The following is a 17,756-nucleotide window of genomic DNA, read 5'->3' on the forward strand; positions in this document are numbered from 1 at the left end:
ATATTAGCAAAAATAACATAATCACAATGAAGAGCATCCTCGTACTCTTAGATAAGTACATTAATAATTGTATTTCATGATGTTTGGATTTATGTCATATCAGCGTTAACGGTGTACGAATGATAATTGTGTACGAATGAGAATTGATCATGGAGCAAACAGATTAACAGCCTTTAAACGTAGCAAATCTCTAACTTAAAATAAACCACAAAACTTGTTGCCGTTGTTTATATCCTTTGTGATATAGGCAAAAATAACCTCGTTCTGCCAAGCCTTTAACAAGCATGAAAATATTTCAGTGTAGGACATGAAGTTAACAAAAATACAAGATCATTGTTTCGTGAGATCAATCTTTCAAAGCTTAAATTGTTTCTGTCTCAGACAGCACTCATTAAAGAAATAAAAATATCTAACGTCGTTTAAAAATTTATTCTGGATCGTGGCTTACATTTTCGTGAAATATTATAAATTTTTCTTGAAACTATTTCTGTAAAACATTATGAAATTACTTATCTCATTGCATGTGTTTATTAAATATTTATTGTTATAAATTAGTATAACAATAAATATTACATATATATGAATACTTTCATTTATTTTGCAGTTAATTTAAAAATATTCTTCATAAATAGATCATAAAAAATATATTCAGAATCACATTCATTCTGCTTGCTGATTTCATCCTTCGGTTGTGTTTATGAAATAGCTTGAATATCAACTACCTACTTATTTATTATTTTATATTACATATAAGAGTATCTATAAGAATACCCATCAGGAGATCGTTGATAGTCCATCAGTATTAGCATGAGAAAGAATATTCAGATAAGAAATTTTCAAATCATACTGATCAGATATTTGCACCGAACTTGCTAATTAACCAGCATATTTTTGGCTTTATTACTTAAAGCAGGCATCATTTTTACTTTATTCTACTTGTTAATGTTTGTGGTTAACTGGAACTGAGTTATAATTCACCAAAAAGTGGTCGTATAAGCGTCAGATTTTTCGTTGAAAATAATTTACAGTATTATCTAAATTTACTGTTGTATATTTGTTTGCGTATTTAAAAAGAATGGTTATACTCTTCTGGTTGAATCATGAATGATTCTGAATAATCTTTTTAAAACGTGATATAGTAGACATAATCCTTCAATGATGCATACTCTTCAAACATTTTGTCTTTACACATATGTATTTAAAACGATAGACTGCGAGTTTTTATTAATCAACACTGCGATATTGTAATATTATTCCGAGCTCCTGCAACTTGACGTGCACTTCAGGATCGATTTGTGCTCTTTTAAAAATGGTTTATTTCACTTTTCTCTTCCTTAAGTGCCAAAAAAGCTTTATAAAACGTAATTTTCATGTTGTTGATGACGGGTTAGCTGTCGATTTAATAATAAAACTGATTTTGTCAAATTTTTGACTGTTTGCAATTAATTACTTTTATTAGAAGAAATTTTTATTCAGACAAGTAGCATGCTCGCTGGCATCTTATGCACTATGCTTTTCATAATTTTCATGAAAAATATATAAATCGAATTTGAAGCATTTAAACATCGTTTGAAAGAGCATCCTTAAAAATAATGGTATCCGTACTTCTTAGTAATAGACATTTTTCGTAATGAAAAGTTACAAACGTCGAAGTTGGAAGTTCCTATTATATTTTGTTCATGAGCTCCATAAAAAGTCAAAAATACATACTATCTATCTATCAAACTTTTGTTTCTCGCATATGGAAATGTGGATGTAATTGAAAAATATTGAATTTTGGAAAGTGATATAAGTGGATCTTAGTTAATAAAATCATTATTATGAATTTCTTAATTTTTTAATAAATTTATTGAAATACGTGAATAAAAATTAACATAAACTAAAATAAAAAAAATGCGTGTTGAAAAATAAACATATAATTAAGTTTCAATATATCTTACATTTATTAACATTGAATAATTACAATTGATGACAAATTTCAATAATTCAGATTTACACTACTTGAACTAAAAATGGTTTCGACGAAGTGGATATAACATCTTGCGACTTCAGTTTAGTTGATTCTGATACAGGGGTTCCATCTTCAGGGAAAGCATACTTTTCATGATTTTGAGATGCACCAAAGAAATGATGTTGATGACCTTGGAAGTGATGATGATGATGATGGCCTTCGTGTTCTGCATGATGATGGTCTTCATGATGTTTGTGGTGATGGTGATGGCCGTGATGAGCATGGTGATCTTCATGATGTTTGTGATGCTCATGATGTTTATGCTCGTGTTTGTGGCCATGATCTTCGTGGTGTTTGTGGTGCTCATGGTGTTTATGATGTTCATGATGATCGTGATGATGTTTGTGGTCATGGTGATGCTTGTGGCCTTCGTGATGTTCTTCTTTATGTTTATGGTCTTCATGATGATGATGTTTATGCTCCTGGTGATGGTGGTGATGATGGTCATCATGATGCTTATGATGATGATCTTGTTTGTGTTCATGTTTGTGTTCATGACCGTGTTTGTGGTGATGACCGTGATGATGCCCGTGCTTGTGATGGTGATGATGGCCGTGTTTGTGATCATGCTTGTGACCGTGCTTGTGCTCGTGGTGATGCCCGTGTTTATGTTCTTGGTGATGCCCGTGTTTGTGCTCGTGGTGGTGGCCGTGTTTATGTTCATGACCGTGTTTATGATGATGATCCTGATGATGACCATGGTGATGTTCGTGGCCATGTTTATGGTGATGATGGTGGCCATGATGATGATGTTGGTCGTGTTTGTGTTCATGCTTGTGCTCATTTTTGTGCTCATGGCCATGATGATGATGATGCTCCTCAGTTTCTTTATGGGAATGGTGGTGATGATGTTCATTATGGTGATGATGGTCGTGATGATGATGATGCTCATTGTGATGGCTATGTTTGTGATGATGATGATGCTCGCCCTCGTGCTTATGTTCCTCGTGATGCTTGTGCTCCGAATGATGATGATGACCATGCTTGTGATGATGTCCTTCGTGATGGTGATGTTTGTGCTCGTGCTTATTTTTGTGATCATGTTCGTGTTTGTGGTCATGGTGATGGTGATGGCCGTGGTGATGATGATGACCATGCTTATGTTCACGATGATGATGATGACCGTGTTTGTGATGATGGCCATGTTCGTGTTTATGCTCGTGGTGATGCTTATGGTCCTCGTGATGATGGTGACCATGTTTGTGCTCATGACCGTGGTGATGTTTATGTCCATGATGATGTTTATGACCATGATCGTGTTTATGCTTAGAATGGTGACTGTGATGATGTTTGTGCCCATGATGATGGCCGTGTTTATGGCCATGGTGATGCCCATGGTGATGACCGTGATGATGATGATATGAAGCCGAAGACAGACTGTCTAAATGAATACGTCTCTGTATGGGAACACTAGCTGCTAGCGCTGAAGCTACTGTAGAATATTGAACTGCTGCAGTATTATTTTTTATGTTCAGATAATTTTGATGCTGCAATCTCGGAGGTTGTCCAGCAATTGATGGATTTTGTATTTCAAAGTTTAATCCATAATTGATTGTTTGACTATCAAGTTGACGCTTTTGCTGAATATGATCAGTACTCGCTCGGACATTTTCAGTGGTTGCTACTACTTTTGGGCTTACTATCGTACGATAGGTATTTTGACCATTCGAATTTACAGCACTAGTTAGTTCAATAGCCGGAAGTATATTTTTCGCTTCACCAAACGATATTGCGACTGTTAAGCACAAAAATCCTGAGATGAGGCAATTCATCTGTTGTAGGAAAAAAAATATTAAATTTAATTTGTTACGTGGTTAAAGCTAAAATATTCATTAGACTAATATTTTTATGTTATAAAATTATATTAGTCTAATAACCTGGTTGAAAAAACTTACTAAAAAGCGGCTTGTATACGAAAAGACCTTAAATCACGTAATAGTCATTATGTTATTACGATGCTCAATAATTTTCTCTAGATTACATTCAAATTGATAGCATGATGAATCCCCCTTCTCTACAAACGTGACAATTAATTAAAATGGAACTAAGGCTGATTGCTACAACCTATCGTAGGGAAGAAATATTTGGGTACCTGCGGGGCTTAAAAATTTCAAGTCAACTGTTGGATATAGCACTGCAGAGTTCATAAATGAACTTGTTTCTAGATAATAAAAGTTGTAAGACGCTTCTTTCCAGAGTTATAGAAATATTTAGCTTGTTTTTGAAAATAAGTCTTTAAACTGTTGATTATTTCTTGTTATGGTGTAATTTTCACGTTTTTTAGTAATAAAACTTAAGAAATTAAAGTTGAGTAAGCCATCGAACCAGGCGTTAATCTGCTGAAAACAAAATGATTTCGCCAGTCGATAAAAGTAAGTTCGCCACCATTTTCAGGCCACGACTCGGCTTACAATCGCGAACGTGACAACACAGCCGTTCATTCTTTATGACTTGGCTGCTGCTATTGCTACCACGGAAACAACTCCTTCGTTTATCCGTTGCAAGGGCTAAATACGCGCATGCTTTAGGAGTAAAAAGGACAGATGCATGTTACATGACAGGATCACAACCTGCTATTCTGTTACCACTACTTCACTAATCGCAGTGAAAGGAATCGATTTGTGACGTCATTTGCATTCGCGCACAACGCTCATACGTGCCCATATGTAAAGGAGCGCTGTCGATCTGTGCTGTGAATAACATTAGACCCAACACACAAAAATCCTTCTTTTGAGCGATGAGCTGATTGTGCAATGAGATTGGTGAGCTTGTCAATCTGGCGAGATGTGTAAACTCTGAGTGGTTCAATAGAGTTTGACTTTTAATATTCAGGGGACAAAATACTGTTTTTGTATCACTTATAAAATGAAAAAAATTATGTGGCCGGTTGTACTCACGGTTTTTCTTGCGTATCACGAGAAATGTCAACAGTCGCTTACCTGAAACAAAAAGAAAAAAGAAAATTCAAAAATTCGTTAGATTGCGAATAACGGGCCTTTCAAACTATTAAAATACGTTTATATTGAAAAATGTCAATACGCTCAAGTTACGAACTTTAATCTGGAAAAATGATGACGTTCAAAATATTGGACGAGACATTCAGTACAGACATTGCATAATTTGCAGACGAACCTCATCCTACCTTTGTCTTAATTCCCTTGAACACATGCGCAAGATTACCAAAACGATAAAGTCAGTCGCAGATTCGAAACACCCGAAAGAATCTCAATGAACAGGCTTCTAAACAATGTATTTAATATGTAGCTAATGCTCGCAAATAGATAAGTGAGTCAGCACGATGTGCTGACAGATGAACTATTACAATAATTAGCCTACCAGCCGGATTATTTCGTCATCTATCATATTGTACCATAATATTAAACTTTAATCCTTTCTTCTTTTTATCTGGAAATATTGGAAAATAAATTAAAGTAACGAAGTGATATGCATCAAAAGCGACGGTTAATGAAGAACCGATCAGAAAAAGCCACTCGAGACCGCTGTCGGCAAAGAAAAAATGGCCAATGAAGAAGAACCAATAAAGAAAGATTCGTTTCACGGTCAAGCTGGCCCTTAACCCAACGGGCCCACAGATAACGGTTCATTGCCTGGAAAGACACGTACACGCTTACTTTCGGGGGGCCTTTGTCACGGAGCCGTTACGCAAGATCGGCCTGTCCAGATTAGCAGGCCTAAAAGTAGGTGAATTGTAGTAGTGATTGAAAACAATATTGGTTATGTGCGCTCGTGTGCTTTTTCTTCAATTCGACATAATTGAGTCTCTAGAGATCTTAAGTGCCTTACAATACACGTACTTACGTCTAATTAAATCTCGTATTATATACGTTGACTGCTCTTTCTTTATATGGCTCATGGCGGATGATTACGCAAATAAATAATGGCATAAATTAGATTCGATCTTGTTTAATTGACTCAAGTGCTTAGGAATTGATCTCGACTATATCGACTAGGTGAAATTATTATTACAATGAATTGCTGTCGTAGATGCGTTGGCATAAATAACTATCGATGTAGTTTAATTTCTCAATAAATAGCCATTCCTAAATAGTCAAACAGTGCAAACACAAATTTTTGCTAGTGCGACAAAACCAAACGAGTATTGCTGATAGAGTTGTTCGATATAAATTAACTTTCGCATAATAGTATTTATGCTGATGTAAGAAACATAAATCCAGTACTGTTTTATTAATTTCTTAACAACCTCGTAAAATATTATACGATTTTATAAATTAGTATAGCAAAGTGAAATAAGCTATTGAACCCGTTATTTTTTCACCGGCAAAACTGCAACTGGTGATATTGATTTCGTGACTTTGCAAGTAGAACAAATCGATACGTGTGGTGACGATAGATTCGTCTTGCATTTTCACAAGATAAGGTATTTTTAGAGCCAATGACGTAGGTTGGCGTGGCGATGGCGATAGCCCAGAAACGCCTACCGTCACGGTGGCGCGAAAGATGACAATAACTAAAGTATCTAGCATCATGCACCAATGATATTTCCATTCAAAAAAAAGGATTAATTATTGTTTGTTTAATTCTGTAACTGCTCATCCGCAGTGGATTGAGACCGAAGAAATGTCGAAAATGTGTAGAAATGCCAGTAATAAAAGGCTATCTCGATATCGATGAGCAGTTTATCATTTATCAATTGGACTGATTTTTCTCTCAAAAAAAATGTGCACGTCAATACTATTTCCGCGTTCAAATCCAGTTATCGTGCCTAGCTCTTGCAAGAGATCGAGCGTCACCCTTGTTGATAGATTGTTGAAGGAACGCTCGTACCGACTAAAAACTCGAGCGGACAGCCTGATGGTTGGGAACCAAATCCAAACGCAAAAATTCTACTAAGGGTGCATCTTTCTCTGTGTACATGATAAAAGAAATATCCGATACAACTAATAAATGACCATTCTTCATATTTTATTCAACGATATGTTTTGTTACCAAAACAATATTTTTATTACTGTCATTTAGATGTAGCCTTTCGAATTTCGCCTTGTTTTTTTTTCATCTGTCAAAGTTAGTTTTCCGTCGAATAAAAAAAATAACGAAACTAGTTGTTCCAATTAATGACACTGACATAGGTGCTTCGTGAGTTAGTTATCAAGTTTCTTAGAAACTAATCTAATTGATTTCTTACCAGAGACTCCATTTAAACCGAATGAGCTTTCATCCATTATATCCGCACGCTTTTTTTACCGTAGACACTTGCGCGTGCGTGGAATAGAAAAAGACTTTCTGCAGGCTTTAGAGAAGCGCGATTAAACGTCAGTGTATCCAGTGTAGGTCTCGCGTATAGATCAGCAAGTACAAGAAAACGTTCTGCTTCTAGAACCGCGCAGAGTAAGCGGTAACGATATTTTATCTGGCTGGTAACATTGTAAACTTGTACCTTCCAACAAGAAGGAAGGCTAACGACGACGTCCATCCCCGGGGCCCAGTTCACGCCCACGTATATACTTCATGCGTGCGTTACAGTTTCGCGCGCAATCCGGTTCTCGCTTCTGCCTTTGGCGAACGATGTCACGCGGCTCGTTTCCAGGTCAGCGACTCATGCATCTCGGTACGCGTATGGTGTGTGTGTGCGTGCGTGCGTGCGTGCGTGCGTGCGCGTGTGCATGCGTGTGTGTAGCGAATGAAAAAATTCGACGTGAAACTTTGTAAAGTTCTGTCTGATGTTCATTCTAAGGTAGTTTCACTGAACAAATTGACATTTTTCTCCTTTAACGTAAGTTACCAATTCTTGACCCTTACTAACGAATTCACTCAACAGTTTGAAGAAAAACATCAGCAAGTAAACGAAAACGGCACTACAATACGAATCAATTTCACGTTGTATGAAGATTCATGAGAAGGCTTGCCTCTTTACAATTGAAATTATCGTCGTATCTTCTCGCGCATTTATGAAAATGTCAATCGCCTCGCGTACACTGTAATTTCGCTGCATTACAAAGCAGTAAAAAGCCAATCCTCAATTCAGCGTAACCTGAAATTTACTCTCGCCATAAATTACTTGGAGAAACACTTGCTCTTGCTTCTTTTGTGCACTCCGCCCTGAAAACGTTTGCACACACTGGCGTGGTTATACAGTTTTGTAGTTTGTCGTCGGTAGCCGCAAGAATATCGAGATTGTTACAATGACACGCAATTTATCTGAATATGAAAACAAACAAAACGGTGGCGACGATTGTCTCAAATCTTATAGAATCATTATTTTTTTCGGCTTTTTTTTTAGACAATCCGTCGACGAACTGATTTTTGCTTGTCCTCGTCGTGAAGACCAAAATAAGAATCATTCCGTCGGCGAGTTTTTGCAAAACTATAAAAAAACAAATCAAATATCGATAATCCAATTACGCCGCGGACATTGGCTTAATTGCTCGGCACTTATCCCCAGGACAAATGGCGCCGGCGATTCGGACGCCACGACTGTTTTTTTTCCTGTCTCGCGTGCGACGCAGTTCATTAGCCGCGGCATTTCACTTTCGCGCACACAACTTGCCGATCGCCGATCGTAAAAGACGAGGGCGAGTTTTATGAACGTTGCCGCCGCCGTTGTTCTCCGAGATTCTCATTTGCTATTTTACGTGTTAACAGCTTGCGCACGGCTGGATATACACTGTATCTAATTGCCGAAAATGAAGCGTGATTTTTTCAAAAACATGCATAGATATGCTCAGAGGTATTATTTGTTATAATAACTGATAATGTCTTTAATAGCTTGAGAACTGTACGTAGCACGCATTCACAGTTGCTTTGCCCGAGGTCGAAGTTCTCACGAGTGCAAGTGTTTATACGGCAGAAAAAAAATAGTCTGGTTTTAGCCAAATCAAGCTCTTCCGATTGAAACGAAGTCACCAACAAGAAATCAATTGAACGAATATCCGAGAAACTTTATAACTGACTCATGGAACACCTATTCAACGGCCACTAATCAAAATAGATATTTTATATTCGAGCCATCGAAAAATCAACTCAAGTAGAAGAACAAAACGGAGCGACCAGTTCGATATTCAAAGCATGAATCTTCGACACCTTTTCGACGAAAACAAAAGACAAAACCGTTTTGCTTTTGCAGCACGGTCGAATACAAATAGGCATCTTTACTCGCGGACTTGACCGTTACGCGCACGTGCTTGCTAAAAAGGACACGTACTTTGCCTTGACCTTGATAAATGAACCTCCCTATTAACACGATCGATCGATCTATCGATCGTGAAAACCAAAAATATATTGGTCGATCAAAATCAGCGATTCGCTACTCCCTTTGCCGCACACTTAACTTATCTAGTTTATTCGCGTGCCCGAGAGTACGAACGCGGATGAATCTTAACAATCTCATAAATCACTACCATGAATCACCCGACCAGCCTTACGTGGAATGAGGGTGATTCTTTTATTTAAAATACGTAAGATGTCGGCTCTTATTCATATAAGAACATTTCAATAACATTCTTGTGAAGGTTAATTTAGCATCGAGAAAATGAAAAGTAAAAGGAGCTACTGAAAGCCGACGATTTATGTAGACTTTAAAAGATCATCGGTGAAATGAGGATTGAACACAACACAAGTTTTCACAATCAGATACCAGCAAATAGTAGATAAACAACGAAAGTGAGAGCGTGCTTCTGATAGAAAATAAAAAATAGAAAATGCATTCCTAATTATACGCACACATACAGGCTCGATTTGGGAGCGCTTTGTGCGAAATCCAAAGGCGTTTCTCAATAACCTCCTTTGCAATGCCGGAACACAAGTGTGACTTATCTTGGCGCCGAATCTGGCTATATATATTAATGTTCGGAGAAACTGCATAACGATAATCCCTTTCGAATAAGTTACGCTCGATCACTGTTCTCGTTTGCCTTTATTATTTTTATTCTTTGCTGCCTGATTATATCGAGTACATTTTTGCCAATTCAATTGTCACTCTGACTATAAAGCACTCTTCCATTTAACGTTTTTTCAGATTCAAATCTGATCCACACATAAAGCGTGTAAAAGTAACTACACGGGCATGAAATGAATGGAAGGCCAGCGTTGAATTATGATACTTTTACTGAAAATACACATGAAATCAGATTGAAGGTGCTCATTAATTATTCTTAAGCCATTTCAAATCTTAACGGAATATTTTGAAAATTTTCAAAATATTTTTATTTGCTGAAATTACTTTGGCTCGCATTATTGTGTGTTCAATCGTACACTGCTCGAATCATAATACGTCATTAAAAATATCGGTAAATTCATATGCTGAACAGCATAAGTACGTTGCGATACAATATATACCGTTAATTTCCTCAAACATAATGTTTTATATGGAAATAACAAAAACCTGTTATTGTACATGTGCAATAGTGAATACAAGTTGATACATTAGAGACATATTCAGCATTACATTCTTATTATTTTACCGTTAAATTATTTGATAATATTAATATAGCTTCTTTGATATTTTTATTATCTGAACGTATAAACGAATCGAATTCAGCTGATCAATACACATCAGCAAAATAAAGTGATGTACAGTTATGCCATTTTCCGTGCTTATTAAAATAAAAAAACTTTGTATAATATAATGGAAGAACCGTTTATAAATGATTTCATTTAATATTCATTACCTTTTTATGATTGATATTTTTTACTGAATTTTAAACAAATAGTAAAAAAATATGATATTTAAGCTCGTAAACATACCGAATGTGTTTTAAGATAAAAATTCAATCGTCCTTTTATAATTTACACATATATTTTTATCTATTTGGTTATATTGAAAAGAGAGCTAAAATCAAGATAAAATCAACAGCCATCATCGTATCGTACCATAAAATAATGACCACTGTCCAGTTGGACTCTTTATTAGTTGTCGTTGCAAATGCTGGACACTATAAACGTTTTATAGATAATATTTCGACAGTTCTCTATTAAATGGCGCCAGTATATATCTATTAATCACTGAGTAACGGTCATATCATACTTCTATAGATTCTTGTTTCTAACAATCAAGGGTGAGTTATTACAAAATTTTATTTAATATTGATTTTCGAAAGCTCACAATCCTATCATGAATAAATTAATATTCATCGTCATTATCTTTATTTGTAAAGTAAAAAATTAATTGCAATACTTGATCTTATGTGGTACAGTTACAATGCATCGAGTTCACACATAAGTCGACAAACATTCGAAAGTCCGATGTATCGACCTACTATGATGAAGCACGTACCAAAGAATCAGCAATGTTTAGCTTATGGCGATTGCACAAATAGTACACTGTCCAAGGTAATGGTATGTGATATTTTTTGGGAATCGCTGAATGGCAAAACGAATATTATTGAACGGTGAGGCACTGATCACTCTGATACTTTGCGATTTCGATGATGACAAAGTGGTAGTCTATTGCCATATAACTTGTATGATGACCAGCCTAATAATCGTTAAGAACGATTCTGCCGAAATGTACAAAATTTCAAGTAGCCGTTGATATTTCGGGATTATCTGGCCATAAAGTTGACAAACACATATATGATATCAGACAGTATGGTTGTTATCTCATCAGTTGTTTCGAATCTTTGAGAAAAGTATCTATAATGATTACGGATTATTACGATATCGACAAGATCGCACTTTTGAAATTCGATTTCCATTTCGAATTGAATCACAATGCTACCCCAAAATCACAGTCCACAACATAATCGACAGAAGTTTCTTTTGAATAACAACCAAAAAATCTATTGTTGCTAACATGGAATTACCTGGATAAAAATGCAATGTGAAGAAATTTGACGCAATTTCATATGAAAATGAAACAGCACTGCGTGATTTGTACAAATCTTAAACGAGTGTTTTGACATCAAAGATATCAACTAAATGTATAGTGTAAGAACTATTTAATCTTACATAAAATGTTTGATAATGTTACAACTCTTGATTGTGAAAGCGAAATGTTTCATTCAATCCTTGATATTAATAGCTAAAAGCATCCTCCCTCGGCGTATCATAAATTAGGCCAAGCAACTGGAAAAAGAAACAGTTGCGGTATGAAACCCCCCAAGAATTTCCGGCAAACGGTATCTCCCAAAGAGCGAGTCGTGCAACACGAAGCTGAATAATCATCGATACCCAAAGACGGATTTTCATCGGTGTTAAATGTGTCGCGAAGCGTCGTTTAATTGGGAGGGGGATCGAGCCGCGTGCCGCGGATTTAATGAGTCACACGGTGAAAACTAATTAGCTTCCGCGAGTGCAGGTAGAAATTGTCGCGCCTGCAGAATCGAGGTCAATCGCGCTGGTGCTCGCGCGTCGTCGTGCCAATTTACTGCCGCGGCCTTTTTTGTTCTCGGCTCGCAATCGACGGGGTGTCGTCGCGCGCGAGAGTGATTTCGGGGAACAAAAATCCGAGAGGAAAGAAAGGACGCATCGCTGCTCGCGAATTTCCGTAGGAGGGAAATTTTCGCCGACTGCTGGCCGAACGGCCGACGCCTGGACGCCGATCGAACGGCTGATTTTACTCGCAGTCTGAACCGCTTTGAATAAAAATGTGATTTGCAGCCGATTGTCAAAGTACAGCGGAGCTCGGTTGCTCTCGTCAGACGTTGTAAGACGCCGTGCGCGCGCGGCCGATCGGTCTCTCGTCGAAGCCGTGAAAATTTTGGCAAAAAGGCGCGCGCGGAGCCGAGTGGGGCGCGCGTGCACTTCGACTGACTGGGTGCGCGCGAGGCCGCCATAAATGGCGCGGGCGTCGCTCGGCCCAGTTTACTCTCTCGCTCTCTCGTGCTCGGCACCGAGCCTTTGCCGAAAATAGGCGTCCCAACACGTACGCTCGACGTCGATTGTCGATTTTTGGTCAGCTCTCGCCAAGCCAGGCTAAACGCACACTTGCATATTCGCGTCTTTTGAGCGCTTCGCTTGTTCGTGCGCCGCGATTAGCTTCTACTTGATTTTTTTCTTTTTCTGCTCGATTGGATTTTCCGAGTATTCTTAGAGGCTGGCTGGACTTTGATGAGTTTGTTGCCTTCGACCGAGTGGTAAGCTTAGGTCGATCGTAAAAAGGTACGCAAAGAACGCTCGCATATTATTAAAGAGGGTTAAAAATGCGCGTGAAATATTCGATTTTGGCAACGAATCGGAAAGCTCGCCACTTTTATTTTTTGCAATTTCTAATTTGCGCAAATATAGCGCGCGTTCGTGCTGCTATTGCCAAGTCGGCTTGAAAAATTGAAATAACGAGCGCGTAGACGGCAGTATAAATAAGCGGCTCTCGCTCGCGCGCCGATATAAACGCTGCAAGGTAAATTATTAAAAGCACACTTAGGTTCTGGCGAGCACTTACGCGGCATAATCCCCCAACGACGTTCATGACTTATAAAACTGTTATGCAAAAAATGACGGCAGGCAAAAATAAAAGAGAGAAGTGGCTTTGCGAGCCCTCGTAAATACATCCGGCGTGGCGGCGCTCGCGCTCCTTACGTAAATAAAATAAATACTGAAAAGGCCGTTTACAACGGGCAGCTCTCTCTGTCTGCTGGTCAGCTCGCAGTCCCGGGCTCATTGACAGTCGCGGCGACGCGTGTCTCTCTTTTGTCTTCGACATCATCGCCTTCCACACGTATGTTTTCGATGCCGACTAGCCTCGCTCACAGAGTAGATCCATACAAACGAACGAGGGAAATATGAGTTATCAACGTCATTGTCATTAAACTGCCTGAATTTCGGTTCTGTCGAACGCTGCTCGGATGCACTTCCGCGCGGAACGATCAACGCAACTTTTGGCGTCGAATCGTTCAAGAACGCCGCTCTTCGAATTCGAATGCGATTTGTTCTTTTGCGAAAGCGCATACGCGTCGCCGTTCCAGTCGTAAACTGCGTCGGATTCGCACTAGCTCCCAAACAACAATAAAAATAACAACAACAACAACGACAACAACGAGTTTCACTTTCGACCGAGGTGGTGTCAATGTCCTCGCGCAAAACGTCGCCTCGGAATACAAATTCGGTCGTCTAACTAAGCCGCGGCCGCGACGAGTTTTGGTTATTAGTAAGCAATTAACGCCTACGCGTGACGAACATTACCCACTAACCTCGAAGCGGCCAAGCGAGATAGCTTGTATAGCCTGAGACTCGCGTACAGAACAGGTTGGCTTGGCCGAGGCTGAGGCTTTTGCGCTTGATCGAGCCGACCGATTACCGACCGCGAAGAGGCAGCAGAGAACGCGCGCTCTCTCTCTCTCCTCGACGAGGTCAAACTCATTCCGCACGTCCAACCCCTTCCACGATAATCACGCGCGTGCCGTTACGTACCAGGGTGGTCGCGTGGGCGCAGCTTGCAAAGAAAGCTTCCATCGCGACATTACGGTTACTCGAGAAGCGATTTCTCGCTCTCGAACCACTGTCGTACACAGCTTCATTTTTGCCGCTGAAGAAAGGTTCCTTGCAGCGATCGGTAAAGTACAAATGCGCGTAACAACGCGTCATTTCTCCGAGATAAAATCAGACAATGCGAGCACGAATTTTTGCCATCTAAAAAGTCAGCGTTGCGCCTCTGCTTTACGAGCGCTAGAACAGTTGAGCCGCGGAGCCTCGCGAGCACACAGGCTTTCACCCGCGACCGTGCATCCCGAAGGCTTAAGTGGCAATTGTTCGATGCGTACCGAGGTTATATGTATTTTCGTTTTTACTGCGAGTCGAGAGTGCAAGCTGCAACAGGCTATAATGCGCTCCTGATAAGCATGCGGCTGCCAGTGTAAATGGTTGCGTAGCCGAAGCTATTTTTTGCACGTCGAGAGTATACGGACGGGCTGCAATGCTCTCGTCAGATTACTTATACAAAGTTGAAATGTTAACGGATGAGGATCAAGTGCTCTGGCCTGGAAGGAAAACGAAAATGAGCTTGACGCTTCGGAGGTTTCGAAGCCGATCTTTGTCGTCGAGTGCCAAGCTAGGATAGCGTGTGCGCGCGAAGAGCAAACGCAGCGTCCGCAACGCGCTATCGCCGTTGGCGTCGCGTCGCTTGAACTATTGACCGGCAATGAGAACGGCGTCGCGCTTTGAGGAAAGCGCAAACGAAGGCAAAGCGTAAAAAGCCAGCGAAGGGCATCGATCAGCGACGCCCACGCACCAGCGCGGCTACGACGACGCGACGCGCGGCCGCTTGGCGCGATTAGTGCCACGAGGCGTGGGCATCGCGCGCCGTTATAATTGAGCGCGCGCAGCCGCAGCGGCGTCGCGCGCACCGATTCTGCGCCGATCAACCTACAAAGCCGCACAAAGCACGGTCAATTTGTTTGGCGCGAAGCTGATCGCTCCTTATTTTTTACTATTTTTTAGCCGAGTCCCGCAGAGTGCGAGCTACGTTTCGCGGGACAACGAGTCTACGCGCGTATTAATCTCAAATTTTGGCCTTTCATCGAACACGTCCATCGACACACCTACAGTGGAAAGTAAAAGCAGCCAAGCGAGAAAAATCATTCCGTTTGATGTATGAATAGTCGGTTTAATTACGCAAACAAACACGCGCCAAAAGCGTATCGATTTACGAGCTCGAGGGGAAAAAAAGCACGGACCTCGATAATCGTCGATTGACCGAGGCGATAGTCTCTCATTGTCCTCGAGCACTTTTCTCCGTAGTCGCGCAGATAATCGTCGTCGACGTCGAAGCTTTGTACACGCTTGGCTTTCTCTCTTTGCAGCAAACACGTGTTTTCCGCGTTAAATCATCTCGTAATAGCTCGGCTGCGCGCTCGATAATGGGCGCGATTTACGACCGATTGGCATTCAATTAGAAGTCGAGCAAGCGAAATTGCCATTTTTTCCGTGAGCCCACGAGTGTCGATCATTCGTTCACTCGGAGCTTCAAGTTTGTCGGAAACTACTCTCCTTTCGGCGCTTGATTTACGTGAGAAAATGTGCTTTCGCGCCTTATACACTTCATATTGTTCGCCGAACGCGCACACCAAACTGATGGCTTTGCAAGATATTTTTCTTTTGCAAAGCGTCTTAGTTTAGATACGTGTACGTGGTTGCGGGGAAACTTACCACATTGCTTGAACGGAGACAGGCTTAAAGATGTGCTGACAGCCGCAGACGCTGACGCTGAAGCCACTGTAACAGACAACGAAAGTACACGTTAAATTGCAGTCGCGTACAGATCAACACAGCTTCTGCTGGTCGTTTGTGAAAGCGATCAGATCAGAAGTCTTCGCATATTTGTAAGTAGCGTCGCATTAGATATCTCACGTACGCCCGTGTGATGTCGACTGAATTATTCATGCACGTAAGCCGGCACTGTTTGTTTAACGCATTGCCCAAAAGAAAGTCGCACGCCAACAGCGTGCAAATGCATTTTTTCTCATTTCCCCAAGTACACGTTCGTTTGAGCATCGATCTCTTTTAACGCAAGCGCGGCTTTTTTCTTTCTCGCTCTCCTCGCACGCGGAAAGATCGAAGCGCGATCCGCGTATGCAACGAAATAGAGTTCCGTAGCCGCGAGATATCGCCGCGATAAGCGAAAGAAAAATGCAACTTCGATAAACGAATTATCCGTTTGAAAATCAGCCGAACCGCGCGCCCCTACTCCGGCATCCTCGGAAATTAATTATAATGCTCCGACGCACGCACATGTAATATAAATCGAAGCTGTAACGTCACAGCCGTTACATAAAAGCCGCTTGCAAGCGTGTTCCCGCTTGAAATTTCGATTTCACGTATGTCGATGTATACCATGCGTATATACCAGTCGAAAAGTGAACGGCTGAATGGCGCTGCTCTCGGGATTCGGCGTTTAGCATGGGCACGCATGTGAAAACGATAGATAAATATCAGTGTTGCCGAGCGAAAATCTTGCTGTAATTGTATCGATTCTATGCTCGCATGCTACGTCGAAGCTATGCCGTATGCGAGATCATTTTGATGTTCTATTCGATACACGTTAAGCGGAGAAAACTGGGCTCGATCGGTCTAGCTAAAGAAATGATACAACACTTTCTATAACCGAATTTTCTTCGCGTACCAAAATCGCAGCTAACGAAGAAATTGCAAATTTACTGTTCGAAACTCGACTGTTTTCGAACGACGTTTGCGCCATGAGTGTGAAAAACTTGGATTTTTATTAGACTTTCGCTGACATAGCGTCTCTACATATTTCTAATTGCAAATTATTGCCGTATGGTTTTTATATTTACATTTAGCAGTTACTTGACAATTCAACAATAGAAAATAAACGTTGAATAATGATTTTGCAAGACCGATAACGTTCCATTGTTGCTATTGGTATATTTTGTTTAATATTAATTTATGTCACCTAGATAAGAAATGTGGAGTTACCATATGAAATCTCGCTGACAAATAACCTAGATACCGTCATGTGCGGGGGTTGTTCAATAAGCCCGTGACTTCTCAAAAGATATAGTGCTGTTATCGTGTTACCGCAACGTATTTTCTACTCTAAGAGAGTCCCATCTAGTATGAATACGTATACAATGTTTCAAGTTTATACGTTGATTTAGAAATTTATTACGGTTATTGAATTTAGTTTTTCTTTGTCTATACAAAATCATGAAAAAAATGAGTTTTGTGTGCTTAATAAACATTATTTTCTACGCGGAAAATCAATTAAAGTAATTGAAAGAAAGCTCGAAAAGTAAAATGGAGACTCTGCTACATCGCACGGCACGGTTTAAGTGCGTGAGATTAACGAAGCTCTAAACATTTCAGTAGCATGCAC

At 39.9% G+C, this 17,756-nt stretch overlaps 1 protein-coding gene across 2 annotated transcripts in view; it reads right to left on the minus strand.

The window, feature by feature from the left end:
• The window catches only part of LOC131669272 (protein phosphatase Slingshot-like), a 105,597-nt gene that overhangs the window by 24,067 nt on the left and 63,774 nt on the right, over nucleotides 1-17,756 (minus strand). For both annotated transcript variants that reach the window (XM_058944038.1, XM_058944039.1), the window contains one exon: nucleotides 16,070-16,135. In XM_058944038.1, the coding sequence (XP_058800021.1) occupies nucleotides 16,070-16,135 (66 nt within the window). The remainder of the gene's footprint in view (nucleotides 1-16,069; nucleotides 16,136-17,756) is intronic.

Source organism: Phymastichus coffea, unplaced genomic scaffold, assembly GCF_024137745.1.
Source record: "Phymastichus coffea isolate CEN01 unplaced genomic scaffold, Cenicafe_Pcof_1.1 PCOF00091, whole genome shotgun sequence".
Taxonomy (NCBI): domain Eukaryota; kingdom Metazoa; phylum Arthropoda; class Insecta; order Hymenoptera; family Eulophidae; genus Phymastichus; species Phymastichus coffea.